Source organism: Phaenicophaeus curvirostris, chromosome 1, assembly GCF_032191515.1.
Source record: "Phaenicophaeus curvirostris isolate KB17595 chromosome 1, BPBGC_Pcur_1.0, whole genome shotgun sequence".
NCBI classification, from domain to species: Eukaryota; Metazoa; Chordata; class Aves; order Cuculiformes; family Cuculidae; genus Phaenicophaeus; species Phaenicophaeus curvirostris.
Window position 1 is genome coordinate 72,437,688 of NC_091392.1, and position 18,056 is coordinate 72,455,743.

Genomic DNA, 18,056 nt, shown 5'->3' on the forward strand with positions numbered 1-18,056 from the left:
CGAGGAGCGGTCTCACCAGTGCCGAGTACAGAGGGAGAATAACCTCCCTGGACCTGCTGGTCACGCCGTTTCTGATACAAGCCAAGATGCCATTGGCCTTCTTGGCCACCTGGGCACACTGCTGGCTCATGTTCAGTCGGCTGTCGACCAACACCCCCAGGTCTCTCTCCTCCAGGCCGCTTTGTAGACAGACTTCTCCTAGTCTGTAGCACTGCATAGGGTTGTTGTGCCCCAAGTGCAGGACCTGGCACTTGGCCTTGTTAAACCTCATGCCATTAAACTGTGCCCAGTGGTCCAGCCTGTTCAGATCCCTCTGCAGAGCCTCCCTACCCTCCAGCACATCAACACTTCCACCCAGCTTAGTGTCGTCTGCAAACTTGCTTTGGGTGCAAGTATAGAACAACACAGCTCTCCTCCCTAGCACCTTTGCTAGACAATTGTTCACAGAATCACAGCTGGGCCTCCATGAAGTTCACCATTTTTGCATTGAAACTTCCTTCTAATGTATCTATCTGCATGCCACACATGGAAGACTTTGCACACAGTTAGTACAACACTGGGTAGAGTACAAAGAACTTTGTTTCAGCTCCATACTTGTGAAGAGGGTAGGCTAAGAGGTCAGGCTAGAAAAAAATGCAATATTAAGCTTCCATTTCAAATTCAAATTAATGTTTTACAAAGCTTTCTTTGTTCAGCATCTTTCTAATTGAGATTATTTAGCTTTTCCAAAACAACAGAATGAACTAGAGCATGCAATTAGCCACCACTTACCTTTACGAGCGTTGAGACTGAATGAACCCGGCACAAGTTCTTCAGTATGGTCTCACAGAGCTCAGCAACGCTAAGGCCAATAGCCCAGTTTGTGTATCCCTTAAGTTTGATTACTTCATAGGCACTAAGGAAACATTCAAACACAGTTGCATTAATGTCTTCAAGACACTGCATGAATGCTAAAACTTAAGATAAGTGAATGACACATTGTCACAGTTTTGGAATATCAAAATAAGTTACATATTTCAGCATTAGAGGATAAAGTTTATATTATCTAATAGATATAATAAAGAAGCCCTATTGTTCTCACAGGATTAACTGAAAACAAAAAGAGCGTCCATCTATGAAGAGTTCTTAGTGCTAAGTAGAAAAACAGACACCTACAACTGAACCAGTTCTCTAATCAAGACACATTTGAGCATATTTGAAATAGGAAAACATTTAAGAGTCAGTCATGCACTACCCACAGACATATCCAATTTTTTTAACCAATGTCCTCATATACTTCATATCTGTTGCAGTCCTTTTTCACAAGAGGAGCGATTTAGCAATTCTAGACAAGTTTCCTCTAAATCAATGAACATGTTTTCCCAAGTCAACTCCAACAATGCTCTGCTCAAAGAAGGAAACTTCCTTTGTTCAAAGGGCAAGAGACTAAGAAAAGTTAACCATGTAAGAAGCTACTTGTAAGAAAGTAAGTGCAGAGAGCTCTAAGCACTGCAGTACTAAAGTGGATATGTTATGCAATAGCTTGCCTTCCAGCAGGATAAAGCTTACCAAATGATACCTTGCATTTCTGTCTTTAGACTAGTAGTTCCACTTACTCAAGAAACCCTCTAAACAAAGGCATGAAAGCTGCAGCAGAATTGACAGGCAGCAACAAAAGAGGCAGTAAGCAGACTAGTTATTCTCAACACAACGTCTAGCCACCTTCTTCAAGTCACTCTACCTTTCAACCACTTGCTTATGGACCTCCTTCCAGTTCTCTGGATCATTGTCAGTTCCCATAGCAGGATTCAGCTCCTGGAGAGTAACACCTGCCACATTAACTCCACTCCAAACAGCAACTGTAACAGAGAGAGGACATAAGTTTCAATAGCACTTAGTGACTTTTCCCTCCACTTTTCCTACCCAAGATAATTGGAAGAAAGTACTAGTAGTAGTAGCCAAAACCACAATAATGTTTGAGGTAGATTAAGTTGTCAGAATTAACTGTGGTTATATGAAAACTCTGGGGGTCAAATATGAGGCTATTTTAGTACTGACACTTAAACAAGTAAATCACAACACATTAACAACAGAACTTTCAGTCCCTGGAAGGTGCAAGATAGCTAGTTTTGAAGTCAGAAACCTCCAGTTCCAGCAAAAAGGCACACCTCAGCTGTTCAGCCTTTTAAAACTTGTTTTAATCAAAAACTGCTGTCCCACTGATCAGCATAAGGGTTACCCTTCAAGAATTTTGCTCTTATTTCCCTGAATAACAGGGTAGCAACATGCAACCTTAGACTATGGAGAGGAAATTGCTCATCTCCCTTCATATTGGGAGCTTACAGGCAGAACTGTTCTGTTCCTGTGAAGTAACTGGGAATTCTTAGTTACTTTAAAGCAAAAGAAGCTATAACGCTGAAATAACAAGAGCTCTGTATGTTCAGCAAGCTCTGCTTTCATTACAGTGTAGGGCTGGCTTCAGTAAATACTGTTGTTGATTTCACATGGTTTTTAAACCATCTTTTAGATAGCACAAAGAAGACTCTAATGCAAGGGATAATTTTGTTAGCCTGAATCTGGATTGCTAGCTTTTTCTACTACTTGCAACAAGCTCTATCAATGATCTAACAAGAGCTAATATTGCTTTCAGAGAACTATGCTACAGGCTACATTATGATAATCCAAAATATGAAGACAAACAGAAATAGTAAACTGTAGCCTTTAGGACACAACTTTAGCTAAGAAAATTGGTCTTTACAGTTCAGGGTTTAATCATATAGCCACAATCACTTCTATTAGAAAAACGTGGCTAGATTTCTTGGACTTGTCTCAACTCTAATCTTCATAAAAATAAAGCAAAGCACTAGTTACTCAAGCTCAGCTACATCTGTTCTTTCAGAATTTGGTAACACCCCTTAGACCTCAACCTCTAACATAGTATTGCTTACTGTTCCTTACCACTTGAATCACCATGTTCTCCCAAGATCCAGCCATGGCAGCTGCTTGGGTGGATGCCAAGTCTCTCAGCCATCAAATAGCGGAATCTAGCTGTGTCTAGATTGCAGCCACTTCCAATCACACGGTGTTTTGGCAGGCCACTCAGCTTCCACGTGACATAGGTTAATACATCCACTGAAACGAAAAACATGCACAGTAAACGAAACCATTAACATACATCAAGAATGCTCCAACAATTACATTACTGCAAGTTGGAGGGCAATCAGGAGAACTGACCAAAGACCAGAACTGTGTTTTCAAAGTATTTCATGTCTGACTATTTGGAGGATTAAAATGAATGCACTGTTTGAAATTTAGGACCCATCAAGCTACAGTACAGAGAACATTAAAGGAAGGTCTTTGGAGATTAGCATCCTACCAGCTAGAGTTGGAGGCAGTTTTTTTGGCACAGTTACACCCCTAGGGCTTGCAAAACTAGGGCTGAACTCATGCAGCTAAAACATTCAAGCAATTTCCTGAGGTAACATTAGCTTCCACTTCGTTACAATAAGAGGTAAAGTAATTGACAATGAAACATATTTGAAATCTATGTAGTTATTTCTAGTTGGCAGCTACTTCATTTTACTTTCTTGAACCAATTTGTGCATTAAGCAGTTTCTGTACAGACTGCCTCTGTGACATGAAAAGCTAAATGAGCTATGTGCTTTAGCCATTATGTGGCTCTAAAAAACAGAGGGGAAATAAAACCCCTAGGCTGCGGAAGCCAGAAAAGGATGTGAGCAGAGAGAAGAAACCCTAATCCACAGCTCAAAGCAACAACAACAAACAGGCTACAATAATTAATTAGACCTTCAAAACTCTCAAAAAGCCATCCAGTTTTCAGTAGGAAACTTATTTCTGCCTATAGATCCAAAACACATCATTTGCCCTGCTCAGGCACCAAAAGCACGTCATCTCAGTAAAGTTCACTTGTAACAGCAAAGAGCGATGTGTTCATCAGGCATAGCTGCCCTACAGCTTCAGTTGAGGCAGTTCTTGCCAGTATCACAGTAATATATACAGACAGAGCACCTCCTTATCCAATAGCGACAATTGCTCTGGTAGTTTGACTTTCAAGTGAGGTGCCAAAACAGGTGTCCAGAGTTTGAGTTCCACTTTGTAATCTTATTGTTTGCCTACAGTAGGGCTTTCCACAGGACAGGCAGAAAACACTGCTACCTGAGCCACAGCCCAAACAGATCCAATGAAGTTAAACAGGTAAGGACATCAAGGTCACACACCAACACACATGCAGTGTGTTAAGTCCCTTCTAATGGCGACACAATAGCTTCCAGTATATAAGAATAGCAGACAAAGCTTCACACATTTTGAGAAAAACAAATCATTATGAAAATAATTCTGAAATAGCAATACACAATTTTCTTCCTGCAACTGCTCTACTGGAGCAGTCTATAATATTTCATAGTTTAATGCCAGCCAACAACTAAGCACCATGCAGCCACTTGCTCACTTGCTACCCCAGCAGACTGAGGGGAAGAGAATTGCAAGTATAAAAGTGAGGGGAAGCTTGTGGACTGAGATAAGAACAATTTAGTAATTAAAGTGGAATAATAATGAAATAATAATAAAATAGTAATAAAAAACTAATGAAAATGAAGATAACAAACAAAACCAAGACAGGCAAGTGACACAAATGAAAACAACTGCTCACCACCAACCAATCAGTGCTGAGCAAGCCCCTGAGCAGTGACCCCCTGGCCAACCTTCCTCCTAGTTTCACTGCTGAGCATAGCATCACATGGTGTGGAATATTCTTTTGGTCAGCAGGGGTCATAGCTGTGTCTGCTCCCAATCTTTTGTGCACAGCCAGCATGGTAGGAGGAGCAGAAAAGGACTTGACTCTGCATAAGCACTGCTTAGCAATAACTAAATCATCACTGTACTATCAACCCTGTTCCCAGCACGAATCCAAAACATAGCCTTCATACCAGCTGCTATGAAGAAAAGTAACTCTACCCCAGCCAAACCCAGCACGTTTATTCCACATCATTTACATCACACTCAGGTCCCACAGGACTCAATACATTCTCACTAAGCACCGCTAACCTCTTTCCCATCTTTTGATATATAACAGGTATCATTCCCTTAGGCTATGGGACCACACCTGTAAAATGTCTTTAAAATGTCAACCGAGTCCATGACTTTGGGTTCCACACACACCCCCACCCACCCTGATTTGTTCAGGCGATTCCTGCTATGGTAATTCCTATAATATGCAACACCAATAACGTATTTTCACCCAGGAATGAATCAACTTGAGGTACACACTGGACTCCTCCAAGTGCAACAAGTCCCTGAGTAAAAACAATCCCAAAACCAAGTTTACCCTTTCCTGAGGAAGGAATAGTCCCAGACAGTTTTTCCTGAAAGTTCTTTATATGTGCAGGGATCTTATCCCCTTTCACAGTATGCAGAAGTTTTGGCTGGTCAGGGCTAGGTTGACTGGCATATCCTCCAGAGTCAAATAGTGTTAATGACTTCTGCTATATGTGTACCCTAATCTTTGATGTCCTAGCACCAACTGCTCTCAGTGTACTTTTTAGACAGCACTTCATATTGTTCATTTTTCCCAGAGGCTGGTGCATGCCATGTTACCTTGGCCCAGGTATTTGAGATTGCTTTGGAAATTAGTCCCATTGTCCAATTCAGTTTTCAGGGTTCTATGTTGCCAAGAAACTTGCTTTTCAAGGTCCAAGATAGGATTCGAGGCAGTGGTTTCCATCCATCCAGTAGCTACTATCACTGTTGTAAGGACACGGTGCTTGCCATGGCAGATTTGTAGTAGTGAAACTTCCCCATATTGATATTTCAGCCATCATACTCTATACCAGAAAGACTTGAGCCACTTAGCTCATTCAATTACAGTGCAAATTTGACATCCATGGAAGACTATCAATGCTATTGCACTGGCTAAGTCCACCCTCAACCACATGCTCATTTGAATGTTGCATCCCTTCCTGGATGTCTTGGATGTGTCATGGGCCCATCAAATAGTTCATCCTTATGTTCCCAATCCAGATCTATCCAAGCCACTTCAATTCTAGCCGCCTGATCCATCTGCTCATTGTTTCAATGTTCTTCATTAGCAGAACACTTGGGTATGCAAGCATCTGCACAACATACTTTCACAATTGTTACTTGGATACAGAACCACCTTGCCATAACTCAGCAGCTCAGATGGGTTTACATCTGGGCTGCCAGCTCACCTGCTTCCATTGCTGTAACCATTGTCACAGAGCATTCACCACCATCCTTGAGTCAGCATGTAGGTACTGGCTATTTTTCCCCACTCAGCAATATCTAAAGCCAGCTGGATAGCCTTCACCTCTGCAAACTAATTCAATTCAACTTTTCCTTCAGGAGTTTCTGCTACTTGTCTCGTAGGACTTCACACAGCAGCTTTCCACCTTGTCTCTTCCCACAATATGACAGGATCAAGTTTTAAATAGGGCACGTTGCTTTTCATTTTCTGGTAATTTATTATACAGAGCAGCCTCCTCAGCATGAGTCACATCCTGGCAACACTGCAAAGTTTCAGCCCTCTAGCCAGACATTTGGCATTTCCCATTTGCCTTTGCATTATCAACATGATCCACTTACACTCTATGTGGCATCGCTTGTATGATGCATTAAGGGGAAGAAAGTTATTAATGTGCCATTCTGTATTTCATCCACAAAAAGCCTCTCAGAGGAATTAATTAATAGTACCTGAAGTTCAGCAATGAAAGCCCAAATATCAGATTAAGCTCAGGGTCACAGTGCTTTAATAACAAATCTCCCAGGGAAGACATCACTAATCACTATGCAGCACGAACTGAAAAAGCTAACACCAATTTAACATGTGCAGCAAAAAGCACACCACAGATCAGAAGTCAGTATCAAGAGCAGTATCAATATCATGACCTGCAACTGTTAAACCTAACTTCCTTCTAACATGCTCTGGTCAATCCATTATCTCACACCCTTCAAGTCTCACACTGGGTACCAAAAAGGACTGTCGTGGTTTAACCCCAGCCAGCAATTAAGCACCACCCAGTCACTCCCTCCCTCCCTGGCCAAGCAGAATGAAGGAAGAAAGTTGGAAGGGTAAAAGTGAGAAAGCTCATGGGTCAAGATACAACATTTTAATAAGTGAAATAAAATTAACTAAAAATTGTAATGAAAATAAAGATGAGTAAAATCCAAGACAGACAAAAGATGCAGATAAAAACAATTCCTCACCACCAACCAATGCTCAGCCAGTTCCCAAGAACCGGTCCCCTGGCCAACCTTCCCTTTCATTGCTGAGTATGACAACATATGGTGTGGAACATCCCTCTGGTCAGCCGGGGCCAGTTGTCCTGGCTGTGCCTGCTCCCAGTCTTTTGTGCACCACCAACCTACTCACCGATAGGGTAGTACCAGGAGTAGAAAACGCCTTGATTCTGCATAAGCACTGCTCAGCAATAACCAAAACATCCCAGTATTATCAGCTCTGTTCCCAGCACAAACGCAAAACACAGCCCCATACTAGTATGCTGTATGAAGCAAGTTGACTTTACCCCAGACAAAATCAGCACAAGAACAATTTGATCTCTGATTAAGTTTGACTTTTATATAAGCACTTACAATTACCATAAGCTATTTTATTTGCACAGTATTCACTTGCTCAGTACACTAGTATTCAGTAGTTCTAACTCTACACCACCTAATTACTCAATCACCAGCCAAGCTGCTTGACTTACGTGCACTGACTCTGCCAAGTTATATTTAAAAGCAGTACCACTTCACTGCCATGGTTCTGCAGAAATGGTTTCACTCAGAGACTGAATCAAGCAAAGACCACCTGACAGACACCCTACAATGCATATCAGTCAGCTTTAGATATCCACATATCAAAGCTGTCCCAGTGCAATGAGATGCCTACAGGTGAGCATACTATTAGACGCAATAAGTTATAACTAAGTCTTTTCTAATCTAGCTGAACTATGTAGTCCAGCTAGCAATTTCCTCACCACAAGCTTCAGCATGCAAGCTTTCCTGAAACTATCACCAAACCTATTAAGTTCTTCATCCTGAAAAGTGGTAATATCATATCCAGACACAGAACAGTTACGATTTACAAGCAATTTAAAAGCAAAAAGGATGTTTAAAGCCAAAATATGTTCAGAAATACTTACCACGAGCCAAGCTTTTAAAATACAGACGCCATGAGAAGTTCTGAATAAAGACAGCATTGGAAGGTACAGAATGCTTGTATTCTGCTATCTGCTATTAGCAGCTACGTGGCAGATGTCCACACAAAGCTATTTTCAACATTCAATTTGTATTTCATAAGACTGATAAAACATTAGCTCTCCAACAAATAGGATTTGTAAGCATTCTAGGAAAATATTGCCTTACCTGGGTTGGAAACCACCAGGATGGTGCAGTTGGGGCTATATTTGACAACCTGAGGAATGATGAATTTGAAGACGTTCATGCTCCTCTGAACCAGGTTGAGACGACTCTCCCCCTCTTGCTGGCGAACTCCCGCAGTTACCACCACAATCTTGGAGTTGGCTGTGACAGCATAGTCTACAACAAAGCATGGGGGAGAAAATACAGAATGTTTTAAATAAACTTACAACTAATTTCAATAGCCCTGTGCTCATACAAGTACTATGGGTAGCCGCTCCACCGTGCATACATTCAAACTCAAAATACATGAGACATCAACAGCAGCATCATCTCTTAAGATTGTACCAATATATCAACACATGGATCTTGGGAGTACATTCAGCCCCTCTGAATCTCATTCCTACTATTCAAATAACAATACTTTCTTCTACATCAAAAAGGCATTAGTTTAATTAAAATCAATTTTACTTAAGAAGCCCAAAACTGTAAAGTGGCCATTAGAGACGTAAGAGAGCCCAGATTAAGACCCACTCCCATTGTTATTGTGTTTTCTGAACCCACCTCAATTTGTACACTAACTTTCCAATGCCAAATCCTTAGAATTCTTTAGGACTACATAACTAGTGCTCCACTACTGAGCAAATTCACAGCATACCAGTATGAAATAAAAGAAATTGAGGTTCACCTTTGTCTGCCACAATCTTGTGAGTGTGAAGGAACAAGCTCCCATGCTGTAATTCCATCATTTCTCCTTTAAGTTTGTCTTCCAGAACATCAACCAGAGCAAGCTCATCGCAAAGACCCTGAAAACAACAAGATTTGAAATAGTCATTGAAGCAGTTAACTTGCATTTTAAAGTTAGACTTGAGCAAAACTGTATTACACTCTAAATTAGCATGTCACACACCCGAAAGCATCTCTTCTTCAAAGATAAAACAGCACAACAGCCCTGTCTTGGTGTTCTGATGTATCTCACAGTAACAAGAGTTAGAGGCTACTACAGCACCGCTTCATAAAACCCATACTTCCCAGAAGACGTGTTGCTTGTGGCGTGTTTTAAGTGCACAGCTAGCCCTTTGCTAGTAAGGCACTCCATGATTTTGTTATTATCTTAGGAAAAAAGTTGCATCTTTGAGTTGTAACAAACCTTCTAAAGCTATCTAGCAATTAGGCCTATTTCAGATATTAAATACCTAATACAGCAAACAATATAATCAGCAAATAAATATTCCCTTATAACATTCCTTCAACCAATTCATTTCACTAAATATAGCCTGGGAACAGACTTATTTTCCTCAATACTAAAAATAGCATCAAGACAGAATGGATTCTTTATCTAATTCTCTCTACTAGAGCTACTACAATATACTTTGCACAACAGTTTTAGCCATGTATGCTTGTTGTCCAGCCAAGTTCAGCTGGGAGATAGAATCATTTAATTTTGAACAGGGAGAAAGGTCAAGGGGTAAAGGAAAAAGGCATTCTGCTCTAATGCAAAGTCTCACTGCCTTTTGACAGTTTGGGGTTTTTTTCACTACCCTTGTAAATTCTACTATGCTTAGAAGTTTATTATTCAGTAAACTATATTGAGATTCAAATTACTACTTCTGTTTCTTTTCCTTAGTATCTACAACCCATTTGAAAAGTAAATAAATCGTTTCAATACTATTGAAAAATATTACTGTAAGCAAGCATCTGTTTACTTTTATATAAAAAGGGTAACACTACTTCACATGGAAATATTAATTATTAACACCAACTAAATCACTTTAAACATGCAACAATATGCAGTTTTTCCTATGGAAAAATATGTTTTACAGCAAGCCAATTTAAGTTTTTCACTTCATACTTTAAGATAATGTTAGAGTTCGTTACTTCATTGTATTGCTTCCTTTCATAGCTGATTTCATCAACTACTGAAGGAACACCTTAAGAATACTGGCACTTGCTCAGTTCTCAACACAGTTTGCAGGGTAAAAAATGAGGTCCTTGTTATTTCAATGTTATGATAGCCAGGATTTGAAAAAAGTAATGTATGCACCTGTGCAATTCCAGAAAGATTTATACACACAGAGTGACAACACAGGACTTTCAGCCTAGACCTTGCAACCAGCATTCACCAGACTGAGCAGGTTCTCACTGAAACACAAGAGGGCCTGGAATAGCTCCAATAACTAGTTTCATGAATTTGCATCAGTGTTGCCTACAGAAGAATTCCGCTCATTATTCTGCACACACAGGAATGAAGTCTACACAATCCCCAGATGCAGCTTAAAATATTCTCACTGAAAACAGCTGACTTATGACTGAGGAGATGTTTCCATTTCTAAAACACTATGGTAGCATCAGTAACTTGTCTCTCAGAGTGAGCTAAAAATAACCAACATCAAGTTTGCCATTCAAATAATCTACTAAGCACTACACCAGTAAATTAGTACACTGTTTAGTTTTATAAAATTCAAAGCCATCTAAAACCCAACTGCATCTACATATGAAACCACAGGAAACCAAGTACAAAATTTTATGCTGTGGTTTATCAAAGACATCTTGGGTAAGCCAACCATCTTGCACAATTCAAAGCCACATCTAATTCAGTGACAAGAATCAGATTTTTTTTTCTAATAAAAATTGTTTTAGACTGCAGCTTATACTTGTGAGACAATAAGAGAGCAGAAGTCTGGTTGAAATAAACTCCATCATGCCATAATCCAAGCTTGAAAAATTTAAAACTAGTTTTCACTCCGGATTTGGTGCATAAAACTCATCAGTAGTAAAACTTCGTGCCTAGAACACTGAAAACAGAATTTCATGCCACTTAGGGCAATATATTAAACACAGATGAATGCTGGCTTGTAGTGAAGCTTGTGGTTAACGTCACCCAGTTCCCTCACTGCCAACCACACAGGTTACAGTACTCTTTCAAAACCAGAAAGAGTTTAGAGCACAAGAGGCAAACATTTGCTTAAAAAGTATAAATATAAAACTCCACAATGAAAAGCCATTGTTTTCATTAAATATCTCCTGTAGTTACACAGTTTTTAACATTATCTTTCACTTTCACATCATGACTTTGTTTCCCTGCAGCCTTTCCTTAATGTCAGGTTTTTTGTTGCTCACTAGACTCATTAATATCAGCAGGTGAAAATCCTTTATTTTTTATTTAAATTATTAAAACACCAGTGTTTTAAAAAACACATATCCTCAAGATAATAGGTAGAGGAAGGATCATCCCCAAATAAAATACAGCTGGTTTAGTAGTACATGCAAGGTTTTTGACATCACTGCGTGCTACCCGATTTAAGATCTGCTCCTGAAAGTGGGAAGGGCAGATATACAGCTCCCATTTGTCTTTTCAAAAACAGCACAAAAGGAATCAAATTGAACTAGCTTACAATCTTCTCTAAAGTGCAAAGTACATGAGATCCTTGCTGCATAAGCAGCCTCGGCTTTGCTCAAAGACTGCAAAATGAGATTTTCAAAAAATAAACTCAAAAAAAACCCCCAGAAACCAGCAACAGGAAAAGTCAGAATAACCTCTCAGTCCAGCCCTCTGTTTTTAGTTTTTGGACACTAGCTAAATCCTCATTGGAAAACCAGAGCTCTATAACCAAGCAATAAGAGCTTAAGAGAAAAAGAAGCCTATTAAATGGAATAGCAGTATTTTCAGTTGTTATGGCATATATGCATCAAAAGAGTAAAATGCAGACATGCATCGCTCTGATTCTTATCCCGTATTGCACATGAATTTCTGTTCTCTGTGTTCTTTTCCCAGGATATCTCTCCCACAAACTCCAGTTTTGTTGTGGAAGAAAAAGAAAATGAGAAAGAGAACTTTGCCAGGGCTTCAGAGACATTGCTCACTACATTCTCCTAGCAGCCTGCAAAATAAAACCGTGTCTAATTAGAGACGTACTGCTAAGCACAGATGGAAAGGGTGAAAGAACAAAGAGACAATGAATGAGGAGGTCACCGCTCGCTTAGACAAACTGCAAGTAATTCATGTGTCCATTCCAGTAGCAACCTACTAAATTTCACAGCATTTGCTAAGACAAACAGGCAGTGCAGAACATTAGAGCAGCGGGACCTTGAATACCAAGTTGTCCTTGAGCCATACCTTTCCAAGGATACTGATGGCGCAGGCCATCCCAACCTGTCCAACCCCCACAACAGTTATCTTGTTGTTCGGGACCGTGGCTGCCGCAGCAACGGGGCTGATCAGCTTTTCCTTGAGAGTAGCCATGGTGTTCTGCAAGGACAGAGAGGAAGATATGGTTCAAAGCAAGCCAGCTCAAACCGGAGAGCACGCTCTGGATTTAAGAGGTCACCTGCCGCAGCCGGAAACCTGCCGATGGAAGTGCTGCAGCTGACGGTGGTTTACGTAAGGCAGCACACGAACACACTGCCCTTGCTCGCACAGCTCCTTCCACCCCATGAGTTACCAGGCCACCCACGTTCCCACCCCGCCTGCGCCACAGGGATCTCTGGCTCCCATCCTTCCCTGCATTCGCTGCTGCCCAAATGGGGCAGAGGTTATTTTGGCAGCACGTAACACAATTTCCTTCTGTTTGCAGAATTTCCAGAGCCTCCCTGCAGAAATACCTTTTCCATGGCGATGTTATAGCAACCTTCCAGTACCTGAAGGGGCTACAGGAAAGCTGGGGAGGGAATTTTTTACAAGGGCATGCAGTGACAGGACTAGGGGCAAAGGCTATAAACTGGAGAGGAGCAGATTTAGACTAGACATAAGGAAGAATTTCTTCACGATGAGAGTGGTGAGGCACTGGCACTGGTTGCCCAGGGAAGCTGTGGCCGGAGGTGTTCAGGGCCAGGCTGGATGGGGCCTGGGGCAGCCTGATCTAGTGGGAGGTGTCCCTGCCCATGGCAGCGGGGCTGGAACTAGATGATATTTAAGGTCTTTTCCAACCCTAACTATTCCATGCCTTACTGGCTCTTCGGCGTTCACCTCCCTTTCAAGATCCCATCAGGGCCCCGGGACTGGTAATAAAACCACAAACCGGTTTGGGAACAACAAGCCCGCGGGGTTTCCTCGGCTCTTTCCCATTCGGCCCCGAGGCTCGGCGCACGGAGCCCCGCGCGGTGCCTCCCACATCCATCCATCCATCCATCCATCCATCCATCCATCCCCCCCCTCACCCTCCTCACTCGCCGAGCCGTGAGGGGCCGGCACGTGGCGTCCCCCCAAGGGCCGATGTGCATGGCCGGGAACCGCCATCCCGCCCGAGCGCCCACGAAGGAGCCACGATCTGGCTCCGGCCCCCGCAATCCCACCGGCTGGTACCAACCGACCGCCGGCAGCCCCCGCGCCCAGAACACGGGGCCCCATCCGCCCCCCTCCAGCATCATCCCCCACTGGGAACCCCATCCATCCATCCATCCAGCATCAGCCCCCACTGGGAACCCCATCCATCCGCCCCCCTCCAGCATCCCCGCCACCACCAGGAACTCCATCCATCCCTCTCCAGCATCATCCTCCAGCGGGGACCCCATCCACCCATCCATCCCCCTCTAGCATCCCCACCACCACCGGGAACCCCATCCGTCCCCCTCCAGCATCACCCCCACCTCCCCACCGAGGACCCCATCCATCCCTCCCACACACACGGGTGACCCCATCCATCCCCCTCCAGCGTCCCCCCAACCGTGCACCCCAACCGACCGTCCCTGCAGCATCATCCTGTTCGGAAAGTTACACTTAAAGTAGGATAAACACTGATCATTGACTAATCAAGAACTAAGACTGAATGTAAAATTGCACGATTCTGTTGATTCTTAACGTATCCTAGCAACAGACCCCGAAGTACTTGCTCAAAGGACCTCATGCAACAAATAAGATCCAGGTGTGCTTAGGAAAAGTACGTACTAGCTACCCTACCCAAGTAGAACATACACCTGCAACAGCCAGAAGACCATCATAAATCTTGTGAAAGACAGAAGAATAGGTTTCAGGAGGCAAGAAAGATATACTTGAGCGGTCAAGTGGAGATAAGTGCGGGTCCAGCCAAGAGACGAGTTTGCCAAAAGAACAAGAAGTAATAAAGACAATGCGAGGAAGACTACTTACTTCATCAGGACGACCACCAGAAGGGGGGCTACGCAGGCGCAGTAGAGACCGATGTCGCAATAAGGCGATGAAGTAACCTACCTATGCATATGTATTAGATAATGAAGTAGCCTGTTGAACATACAACAGATTGCGAAACTTTTAGAGAATAAAAAGCGGACGCGATGTGACGGTCTTCGGAACCAGATCTGGGTGCGTACCCCTGGTTCCCGGGGCCTCGAAATAAAGCACCACATATAACCTCCTAGTGTGGTTATGTGTTTGTCATTCTGCTAACAATCCCCCACCGGGAACCCCCTCCACCATCATCCCTCACCGAGGACTCCGTCCACCCTCCTCCAGCATCAACACCCTCCCCCTCACCAGGAACCCACTCAAGCATCAATCCCCCACCGGGGACCCCCTCCAGCATCAACATCCTCCCCCTCACCGGGGACCCCTTCTAGCACCCTCTAGCACCCCCACCCCCACCCCGCACGCACCGGCGAGGCAGGGCGCGAGGCGCGGCGTTGGAGACTCAACGGCTGCGGCGCGAGGCGCGGGCAATGAGGGCTGCGCAGCGGAAGGGGCGTTCCCGGGGCTCGCGGGGAGGCGTTGGCCGCCGCGCTCAATCCCCGCCAAGGACGGAGGCTGAAGGTGCCGCCGCCCCGCCCCGGGCCAGGGGAGGGGCTGGTGCTGGGGGACGCGTCCCTCTTCCACGGTGTGATAACTAGGCGATAGATTTTGCTTGCAGATGGTTTGTATGTTTAATTAGCTGGTGATATAAACCTGCCCTGTATAGAATCATAGAACAGTTTGGGTTAGAAGGGACCTTGAATATTATCTCGTTCCAACCCCCCTGCCGTGGGCTTCCCACCGGATCAGGTTGCTCAAAGCCTCATCCAACCTGGCCTTGAGCACCTCCAGGGATGGGGCAGCCACAACGTCCCTGGGCAACCTGTGCCAGGGCCTCACCACCCTCATCGTGAAGAAATTCTTATATCTAGTCTAAATCTGCCCCTCTCCAGCCATTCCCCCTAGTCCTATCACTACAAGCCTTTATAAACAGTCCCTCCCCGGCTTTCCTGTAGCCCCTTCAGGTACTGGAAGGTCGCTATAAAGTCTCCTCAGATCCTTCTCTTCTCCAGGCTGAACAAGCCTGACTCAGCCCATCATCATATGGGAGGTGATCCAGTCCTATGATCATCTTTGTAGCCTCCTCTGGACCAGTTCCCAAGAGATAATATGCAGACTGTCTCCAGATACGGATGAATAACCTGAAAGAATGAACTCTCAGAGTTGCAAGAATTTGTTGATATGCTCAATTGTCTTGTAAGATGTAGCTTTCTTAGGTCAAGAGAGAGCCTGTCTTAGGGCTGCGAGAATTTGTTGTTGTGCTTAATTGACTTGTGAGATGTAGTTGTTTTCAGTCAGGAGATAACCTGAAGGAAGCCTCCTGAACATGGGTGGTTAACCTAAAAACATTCTTTGAGGACTTATGTTGAGGAATTTTTAGATCCAAATGGGCACGGATATTTAGACGTGCACAACGCAGCTTCTGCACCTGAATAAAGTTAGCCTTGTAAAAGAATTAGTCACTGTAGAGGACACGTTGCCTTTAAGGTTTTTCTCTGTATTATTAGAAAGTTGCTCTGCCTTGTACTCCTGTCATTTTTCTGGGGAAGTTTTCCTCAGTAGTCCTTGACTTGTTATTTTGTAGACCAGAGTGCTCACATAGCCGTTTCTCATGGGAAAGCATAATACTGTAGGTAAACAATGATTGTTTACTGCTAAAGGAGAACTGACAAATCAGCTTGTAACACCACAGCTCACCCCTGCTGAAGAGGGGTATAAATGTAATGTAAAATCTCAATAAAACGGCTTCACTTGATCATGTTGGTCGTGTGATGTCCCTATCCTCTGCAGACTTACATGGTTCTTTGTCTAAAACTAGTATATATAAATACTGCTTTTGTAAGATGGGATGCCTTTTTTAGAAGGGCATCCGGTTCAGTGCTGAATTGTAAAATAAAAATATTATCACCCTTGCTTCGAAGACTTTGTCCTTTTCAGTATTTTACCAGTGAATAGATGTTTCTCACAATAGGCCCATAAACTTGGCCAGAAGGAGCATTCAGGGGAATAATAGAATGGGTTGGGTTGGAAGGGACCTTAAAGATCACCCAGTTGCACCCTCCTGCTACGGGCAGGGACACCTCCCACTGGATCAGGTTGCTCAAAGCCTCATCCAGCCTGGCCTTGAACACTTCCAGGGTGCTTGCTTAGTGCAAGCAAGAAATTGTGCAAAAATAAAGTGTTTTACATGCTCTTCTAGGGGAAAGTTGCTCCAGATGGTGGTATCTGATTGTTACACTCTCTGCTTTTTACCCTGCAGCTGACTTAAGTTGAATTTTTTGTGGTTGAACAAATCCTGCCAAGGGACAATGGCATGCTTGGAGTCACACACAAATGCTTTGGCAGGAACAAGGAATGTAACCTGATGCAGTGCTTCTCCTCCCCCTCCGTCTGCTTAGGCCCTCTCCGCATCACACTCTCTCTGACTATTTCACCACATCTCAGTCGGGCATCACTTTAAAATTGTGGCATATAGGACTTATGGAATGAACCCTTGGAGCGTGCATGGAGTTTTGTGCCTTGTTAAATAAGCACATCCATCACTGTAAATAAAAGTAAAAGTCAGATGATATGAAGTGCCTTTCCTCTGACCTCTGGAACTGAAAATTTGGGCATATGATTTGCCAGTGTTGCTGAGCAGAGGAGGGGGAAGTAATCTGTTGAAATTCCTGTGGGACTAAAGCATGTGAAATAGGAAAGGACAGCAAAGAGTATTTTCTCCTAACACTCTAACATTACTTCTTTCTAGCTGTAGAAGAGGAAAGTAGAGGAAAAACACTGAATTGTACACATTTATTTTCACTGGAAAATAAAAAAAAGCTTTAGGTTTGTGGTCACAAACGATTAATTCTCTCTCACAAGAAGGAAAACAGAACAGTAGATTCCAAAGTCCTCCCAAAATGTCTCTGGGTTAAACGTGACTAGGCTAGAGAGCCTAGCCCTTCCCATCTAAGTCTATGGTTACCTTTTATTTCTGTTGTTGTGGCCAGTTAAAGTTTTATCGATTTTTTTTGTTTGGGTTTCTTTGTGTGTTTTTTTGCCAGGATAATATTAGCTGGATTAATTCCCTCTGGCTCACCAAGCAGCCAAACAAGTGCTGGTGCCAGCACAAGAGAGGTAGTGAGCGCAAGTGGTGAGAAAAGGGTCAAACCTGCTTTTATGGGCAGCAGTACCATCTGACCATAACCTACTTTGCTTCTTTACATTTTTTTTTGACATTGCAAAGAGAGGGAAAGGAATGATTTAAGTAAGCTGTCCACATTGCACTTCAGGTAACAGCTTGCGATAGGCAGATCGATTCAAGACTTTGGTAACTACAGCTGAAATGGGAGCTAGAGGTAAGTGATAATTCCAAAATGAAATGTAAAGGTGAGAGCTGAACTTTAAGAAAATAAGGGAGAAAGGAGAACAAAAGGTAGGAGAGAAAGGAGAAAGGAGAACATGAGGCAAGAGAGGTTAGGGAAGCCTTGGAGCAAAGTGCATT

At 43.2% G+C, this 18,056-nt stretch overlaps 1 protein-coding gene across 1 annotated transcript; it reads right to left on the reverse strand.

Moving 5' to 3' along the window:
- Positions 1 to 734: 734 nt before the first annotated feature.
- On the reverse strand, positions 735 to 15,007 carry LOC138724775 (L-lactate dehydrogenase B chain-like). Its single transcript, XM_069865022.1, has 7 exons — positions 14,941 to 15,007; positions 12,491 to 12,622; positions 9,062 to 9,179; positions 8,380 to 8,553; positions 2,938 to 3,111; positions 1,721 to 1,838; positions 735 to 895 (listed from the first exon to the last, which is right to left on the reverse strand). Exons 2-7 carry the CDS (start codon positions 12,614 to 12,616, stop codon positions 757 to 759), a joined length of 849 nt encoding a protein of 282 aa, XP_069721123.1. The 5' UTR covers positions 12,617 to 12,622; positions 14,941 to 15,007; the 3' UTR covers positions 735 to 756.
- Positions 15,008 to 18,056: the final 3,049 nt, after the last annotated feature.

Excerpts from the sequence above, each read along its gene's own strand:
- LOC138724775 (XM_069865022.1), bottom strand. The coding sequence starts at position 12,616 with ATGGCTACTCTCAAGGAAAAGCTGATCAGCCCCGTTGCTGCGGCAGCC. Across the intron at positions 9,180-12,490 it reads CCATCAGTATCCTTGGAAAG|GGTCTTTGCGATGAGCTTGC; the intron begins GTATGGCTCAAG and ends TGTTGTTTTCAG. Across the intron at positions 3,112-8,379 it reads CCTGGTGGTTTCCAACCCAG|TGGATGTATTAACCTATGTC; the intron begins GTAAGGCAATAT and ends TTTTCGTTTCAG.